The 7,500-nt window shown below is 42.3% G+C and overlaps 2 protein-coding genes across 3 annotated transcripts in view; one reads left to right on the top strand and one right to left on the bottom strand.

Annotated features, from left to right (window-relative positions):
- Positions 1-7,500, bottom strand: part of LOC122253170 (uncharacterized) — a 9,366-nt gene that overhangs the window by 618 nt on the left and 1,248 nt on the right. For both annotated transcript variants that reach the window (XM_086551340.1, XM_086551341.1), the window contains exon 2: positions 6,730-6,967. In XM_086551340.1, the coding sequence (XP_086407466.1) occupies positions 6,730-6,967 (238 nt within the window). Of the gene's footprint in view, positions 1-6,729; positions 6,968-7,500 lie in introns of those variants that run through there.
- LOC147468895 (uncharacterized) lies at positions 3,786-4,885 on the top strand. Its single transcript, XM_086551339.1, has one exon. It carries the CDS (start codon positions 4,354-4,356, stop codon positions 4,828-4,830), a length of 477 nt encoding a protein of 158 aa, XP_086407465.1. The 5' UTR covers positions 3,786-4,353; the 3' UTR covers positions 4,831-4,885.

Below are 7,500 nucleotides of genomic sequence, written 5' to 3'. Positions count from 1 at the left end.
GCTGAGGATGTGAATGAGGATGAGGATAATGAGGATGTGAATGAGGGTGATGATGAGGATAACGATGAGGATGAGGATAATGAGGATGAGAATGAGGGTGATGATGAGGATAACGATGAGGATGAGAATAAGGATAAGGATAATGAGGATGAGAATGAGGGTGACGATGAGGATAGCAATGAGGATGAGAATGAGGATATGGATAATGAGGATGAGAATGAGGGTGCTGATGAGGATAACGATGAGGATGTGAATGAGGATGAGGATAATGAGGATGAGAATGAGAATAAGGGTAATGAGAATGAGGATAAGGATAAGGAGGATGAGAATGAGGGTGATGATGAGGATGAAAATGAGGATAAGAATGAGAGTGATGATGAGGATAACGATGAGGATGAGAATGAGGATAAGGATAATGAGGATGAGAATGAGGGTGATGATGAGGATAACGATGAGGATGAGAATGAGGATAAGGATAATGAGGATGAGAATGAGGGTGATGATGAGGATAACGATGAGGATGAGAATGAGGATAAGGATAATGAGGATGAGAATGAGGGTGCTGATGAGGATGAGAATGAGGATAAGGATAATGAGAATGAGAATAAGGGTGATGATGAGGATAACGATTAAGATGAGAATGAGGATAAGGATAATGAGGATGAGAATAAGGGTGATGATGAGGATAACGATGAGGATGAAGATGATACGGGTGATGGGGATAAGGATGGTGAGGATGAGTATAGGATGAGAATGAGGATAACGAGCATGACGATGAAGATGATATGGATAATGAGGATAAGGATAATAATAAGGAGGAGGGTGATAAGAATAATCGGGATAAGGATAATGAGGATAAGAATGAAAAGGAGGAAGGGGATGATAAGGATGAGGATACGGATGATAAGTAGGATGAGGATGAGGATAAGGATGATGGAGATGAAGATGAAGATAAAGAAAGATAAATATAAAAATGGGAATGTTGTTAATGTCATTGTGATCCTTATGATTATTGTTATTATCATTATCATCATTATTATCATTCTTGTTGATATCATTATCATCATCAAACATATTTCTACGAAACATGTTTCTAGTTCGCCACTATTAAAGCTGTTGAGAGATAAAGAGAGAGAAAGGGATGAAGAGAGAGAGAGGGATAAAGAGAGAGAGAGACAGAGGGAGAGAGAGTGGGAGAGATAAAAAGAGAGTGAAAGATAAAGAGAGAGAGAGAGAAGGAGAGAGAGAGATAGAAAGATAGAAAGAGAGAGAGAGAGAGAGAGAGAGAGAGAGAGAGAGAGAGAGAGAGAGAGAGAGAGAGAGAGAGAGAGAGATAATGAGAGTAAGAGAGTGAGTGAGTGAAAGTAAGAAAGAAAGATATATAGATAGAGAGAAATATAGAGAAAGAGATAGATAGAGCGAGAGCGAGAGAGAGAGAAAGAGAGAGAGAATAAGAGAGAGAAAGGGATAAAGAGAGAGTGAAAGATAAAGAGAGAGAGAGAGAGAGAGAGGGAGAGAGAGAGATAGAGAGATAGAAAGAGAGAGATAGAAAGAGAGAGATAAAGAGAGTAAGAGAGTGAGTGAGAGAAAGTGAGAAAGAAAGAAATATAGATAGAGAGAAAGATAGAGAAAGAGAGAGAGAGAGAGAGATAATAAGAGAGAAAGAGAGAGAGAGAGAGAGAGAGAGAGAGAGAGAGAGAGAGAGAGAGAGAGAGAGAGAGAGAGAGAGAAAGAGAGAGAATGAGTTTGTGTGTGTGTGTGTGAGAGCGAGAGAGAGAGAGAGAGAGAGAGAGAGAGAGAGAGAGAGAGAGAGAGAGAGAGAGAGAGAGAGAGAGAGAGAGAGAGAGAGAGAGAGGGAGAGAGAGGGAGAGAGAGAAGAAAGAGAGAGAGAGAGAGAGAGAGAGAGAGAGAGAGAGAGAGAGAGAGAGAGAGAGAGAGAGAGAGATAAAGAGCAGAAAGAAAGAAAGAAAGATAGAGAGAAAGAGAGATAAAGAAGGAAAGATAGATTGATAGAGAGAAAGAGAGAGAGAATGATAGACAGAAAGAGAGAGAGATAGAGCGAGAGAGAGAGACAGAGAGAGAGAGTGAGAGAAAGATAGAATGACAGAGGGAGAGATAGATAGGGCGAGAGAGTGAGACATAGAGAGAGAGAGTAAGAGAGTGAGGGTGAGAGAGAGAGAGAAAGAAAGAAAAAAAGAAAGAAAGAGAGAGAGACAGAATGTGAGTGAGAGAGAGAAAGAGAAAGAAAGAGAGGGAGAGATAGATAGAGCGAGAGAGAGAGACATAGAGAGAGAGAGTAAGAAAAGTGAGAGTGAGAGAGAGAAAGAAAGAAAGAGAGACAAAGAGATAGATAGAATGTGAGTGAATGAGTAAGAGAGAGAGAGAGAGAGAGAGAGAGAGAGAGAGAGAGAGAGAGAGAGAGAGAGAGAGAGAGAGAGAGAGAGAGAGATAGAGATAAAGTGATAGAGAGAGAGAGAAATAAAGTGAGAGAGAGAGAAGAGAGAGAGAGAGAGAGAGAGAGAGAGAGAGAGAGAGAGAGAGAGAGAGAGAGAGAGAGAGAGAGAGAGAGAGAGAGAGAGAGAGAGAGAGAGATTACTCAACAGGTGAGATTTCCCTTGACAAACTTTCAATGCCCGCCGTGACAACCGTGAGATGCCACGTCGTCATTAATACTCTGTGAAAAGCAATGAAGTGTATAGTAAAGTAAAGACTACAAATTGACATAAAAAGCTCATCAAACGAGACGTATGATAAGAACGTATTATAGTGTACACTTAGTGACCAAAGAAAAATCAATTAGAAATAAAATACAAACTAATAAATAGATTAAACTTCTCTCTCTCTCTCACTCAAGCAATCGGGACCTGACACCCCCCCCCCCTCGGATAAGGCCAACCGTCGCACCATACAACTAGCACGTACCAGCGAGGCGGGAATACAGTGAAATTCATTATTATTAAAATGGTGCAATACATAGAAACGCAGTGCGACACAAATACACATATATAATAAGATAAGTGGAGTTCGATTGGAAAAATACATTTTATAAATTATCATGTACTGCTGCACATGTACAACAAGGAACTGCATACGATGCGCATGTGCAATAAACCAAAGACCTTGCACAAACTGCAGAAGGGGTCTCATGTGTCAGAATCAGATTCAAGCAGATGGAGAAGAACCTGTAGTAGATGTGTGCGGGGCAAAAGGCGGGATGCGAGGCAGCAATACACGCGATAAAGAAGGTCTTCGAAGAGCCAGATTGCGGTGCAGTACTGATGATAGATGCAACAAACGCATTTAATAACATCAATAGAAAGCCAACACTTCACAACACCAAGATAAAATGCCCCAGCTTTGCCATGCACATAGAGAACCTCTACGCACAACCCGCCAAACAATTCGTAAGTGACAGGGAGACCGGAAGGCTCGAAATAATAGAATCTGCAGAAGGCACCACCCAAGGCGACCCTGTTGCCATGGCAATGTACGCCATCGGCCTCCTAAAACTGCAGGATCGCATCAGCCACGAGAATACGCAAGTTAAGCAAGTTGCGTACGCAGATGACCTCACAGGGGCCGGAAAAATTGAAAACATAAAGAGATGGTGGGACAAGATTGATCTCTACGGGCCAATGCAGGGAATGTGTAAATTAGGGATATTACCCTAATGCACAGAAAACTGTGCAGATGGTAAAGCCCGAAAAGCTTGAACTTGCCAAAGAAAAGTTTAAAGACACTAAGATAATAATAAAAACAGATGGAGAGAAACACCTAGGGGCAATACTCGGCCTAGTACATGAGAGAGAAAAGTTCATAAAAGACAGGGTCGAGGAGTGGGTTATTGAGATCCGTAAGCTGGCAAAAATAGCTACCATCGAACCACACGCCGCCTACACCGCCCTCACATTTGGAATCAGGCATAGATGAACTTCCTCATGAGGACAGTGCCAGGCATTTCGAGCCCCTCGAAAAGACAATCAAGAGGGAACTATTACCAGCTCTAACTGGAGGTCGCAACCCAACGGACGCTGAAAGGTCCATCTTTGAATTGCCGCCCAGAAAAGGAGGCCTGGGAATACCAAACCCCTGCAAGCTAGCAGAAATAGAACATGAAAACTCCATTAAGCTTACTGCAGGTTTAACCCAACAAAAAATAGATCAAAATGAACATGGGGAAATAAACCTAGCAGAACAACAAAAAATAAAAACAGAGATAACAAGAAACAGGGAACAAAGGCAAGAAGAACAGCTACACAGCTTCACACAACAACCTTACCTATACGAGCGAAGGGGTTCAGCCTAAATAAACAAGATTTTACTGACGCCCTCGCTCTAAGGTATGGCTGGCCCATGGATGGTCTTCCTCAGCACTGTGCGTGCGGCTCTCCCTTCGACCCAAACCATGCCATGATCTGCAAGACAGGTGGTTTTGTGGTCATACGGCATGATGAAGTGAGAGACCTCACTGCTCAGATGCTGAGAGAAGTCTGCCATGACGTCAGAGTGGAGCCTGAGCTACTCCCCACCGGAGGAAGGAATTTCAACCTGAGATCGACGAACACAACAGACGACGCTCGCCTTGACGTCAGCGCTAGAGGCTTCTGGGCCAGAGGACAGAGGGCCTTTTTCGACGTCAGGGTCTTCAACCCCATGGCCCCCAGCAACAGGGGCCAGCAGCTGAAAGCGGGCCACATCAAACATGAAAATGAAAAACTAAGGGAGTACGGGGAGAGGATCCAGGAAGTGGACCAGGGATCCTTCACTCCCCTCGTCTTCACAACCTCAGGAGGAATGGCGCCGAGGGCAACAACCTTCTACGCGATCTAAGCACAGCAGCTCGCCGATAAGAAACAGCAGCCGAAGAGCAATGTCATCGCGTGGATGAGATGTCGTCTGTCATTCTCCCTCCTGAGATGAGAGAGAGAGAGAGAGAGAGAGAGAGAGAGAGAGAGAGAGAGAGAGAGAGAGAGAGAGAGAGAGAGAGAGAGAGAAACAGCAGCCGAAGAGCAATGTCACCGCGCGGGTGAGATGTCGTCTGTCACTCTCCCTCCCGAGATGAGAGAGAGAGAGAGAGAGAGAGAGAGAGAGAGAGAGAGAGAGAGAGAGAGAGAGAGAGAGAGAGAGAGAGAGAGTCTTCGAGGGACGCGGTCTAGACCTCCACCCTACACTAGTGTCAGGGACACAGACTTCGAGGATACTGTGCAAGAGTGTAGATTAGGTGAAGCCATTTAATGCATATATTGTACATAATAAATAAATATATGTAAGAAAGATGGATGCCAGCCACAGTCATTAGCGAGGTCGGGGCCAATGAAATGTATAGTGAAGTGTAATAAGGGCATTTCACAAGACATGTTCCTATAACAGGAATGGAGGCCGATTACTTAAAAAAAAAGAGAAAAAAAAAAGAGAGAGAGAGAGAGAGAGAGAGAAAGAGAGAGAGTGAGAGAGATAAAGAGCAGGATACAGAAAGAAAAAAAGATAGAGAGAGAGTGAGAGATAGAAAGAATGAGAGAGGGAGAGATAAATACAGCGAGAGAGAGAGACATAGAGAGAGAAAGTGAGTGAGGGTGAGAGAAAGAGAACGAAAAAAGAGAGAGAGAGAGAGAGACAGAATGTGAGTGAGAGAGAGAAAGAGAAAGAATAAGAGAGGGATAGATAGAGCGAGAGAGAGAATAAGAAAAGTGAGGGTGAGACAGACAAAGAAAGAAAGAGAGAGAGAGAGAGACAGAATGTGAGTGAGAGAGAGAAAGAGAAAGAAATAATAAGAGAGGGATAGATAGAGCGAGAGAGAGAATAAGAAAAGTGAGGGTGAGACAGACAAAGAAAGAAAGAGAGAGAGAGAGTATGCGTGAGAGAGAGAAAGAGAACAAAATGAGTGTGAGTGAGAGAGAGAATGAGAACGAGAAAAAGAGAGAGTGAGAGAGAGAGAGAGAGAGATAAAGTGAGAGAGAGAAGAGAGAGAAAGTTAGAGAGAGTGAGAGAAAGAGAGAAAGTGAGAGACGTATATAAAGAGAGAAAGAGAAAAATAATGAAAGTAAGAGAGATAAAGAGAGAGAGAAATAGATAAAAAAATGAGGTATAGAGATGAATAGATAGACAGAGAGAGAGAGAGAGAGAGTTATACGTGTTGTGATATTGTTTATTACTGTGATCATTGTGCTGTAGTGAATATATCTATCGTGTACCATAACGTCAGACTATCTGCGTTATGGAATAAATCTGTACTGTACAAACCCTGTGTCTGGCATCAACTACCTTATTTGTGTGGGTTATCTCTATCAATCTATCTTTCCTTCTTTATCTCCAACAGACTAAGACACCCCTCAAGTTAGAGAGAATTAAAGAGAAAAAGAGAGAGAGGAAAAAAAGAGAGTGTGAGGGAGAGAGATAGAGAGATAGAGCGAGAAAAATAGAGGGTGAGCGAGAGAGAAAGAAAGAGATAGATAGGTAGAGAGAGAGTGAAAGTGATAGAGAAAAAGAGATAGATAGATAGAGAGAGAGAGAGAGAAATAGAGAGAGATAGAGAGTGTAAGAGAGAAAGAGAGAGAGAGGGAGAAAGAAAGAGGGAAAGAGAGAGAGGGAGAGAGCGAGAGCAAGAGAAGGTGAGAGGAAGTGAGTGAGTGAGGGAAAGAGATAGATCGATAGAGAGAAAGAGATAGATAGATAGAGAGAAACAGAGACAGACAGAAAGAGAGAGAGAGAGAGAATATGAATAAGCCTTACCTTGTGGACATATCATCAACACTTCCACTTCAACTTTCCCCAGAGATTCGTGAAGAGAAGACAATTCTCTCCGCTTTGCTTCAATCGACTGCAAGAAATCGTCCAAGGTAGCAATGGCGAGAGTCAGTTCTTTCGAGGGGGAAACCTCTCTTACAGAGGTCGACTTGGAGTACGACCCCCCAAGAATAAGGGTCAAACTCAAAAACACGAGTTGACACTTGAGAGAAGAAGACAGGACCTGAAAAGAGGTTATTGATGTAAGAGTTATGGTAAGCTCTAGGATGAGTTGGTTAGTTGTTTCCACGTGGTTGTCTTGTTACTGGTTTAACTAATTCGTTGTTTAGTCGTTTAATTGTTTCATGTGGTTGTCTTCTTACTGGTTTAACTAATCAGTTGTTTAGTGCAGTGGTTCTCAATCTTTTTTCAGTGATGGCACCCTGAATTTATATAATCCTTTCTGTGGCACCCCTTTTTCACCATCACCCCTCCTCACATGAATTAACTTCTGATATAAAATTGTACCTGTTTGAATTACTTTAATTAATGATTTAAAATTATTATCCGTACTCAAACCCAAATTAACATATGATGTACTGTAGTACATGCCCAAACATAGAACTCGTCAGTGGAATTAGATTCAGAATATTATTATTATGTTATCAGTAGTAGTAGTAGTAGTAGTAGTAGTGTGCAAAAGGAAATATCTACCTATATTTTAGTAAAATATTAGAGCAAGTAACTTCCTACACCGACATTTAATTATAGGCAGAC

Source organism: Penaeus japonicus, unplaced genomic scaffold (genome assembly GCF_977035675.1).
Source record: "Penaeus japonicus unplaced genomic scaffold, GWHDUDI00000001_assembly GWHDUDI00000025, whole genome shotgun sequence".
NCBI classification, from domain to species: Eukaryota; Metazoa; Arthropoda; class Malacostraca; order Decapoda; family Penaeidae; genus Penaeus; species Penaeus japonicus.
Note: the sequence above shows the minus strand (reverse complement) of the source record. Positions and strands in the feature narration are given on the sequence as shown.

What these genes read in the sequence shown, in the direction of transcription:
- LOC147468895 (XM_086551339.1), top strand. Translation starts at nt 4,354, where the DNA reads ATGGATGGTCTTCCTCAGCACTGTGCGTGCGGCTCTCCCTTCGACCCA.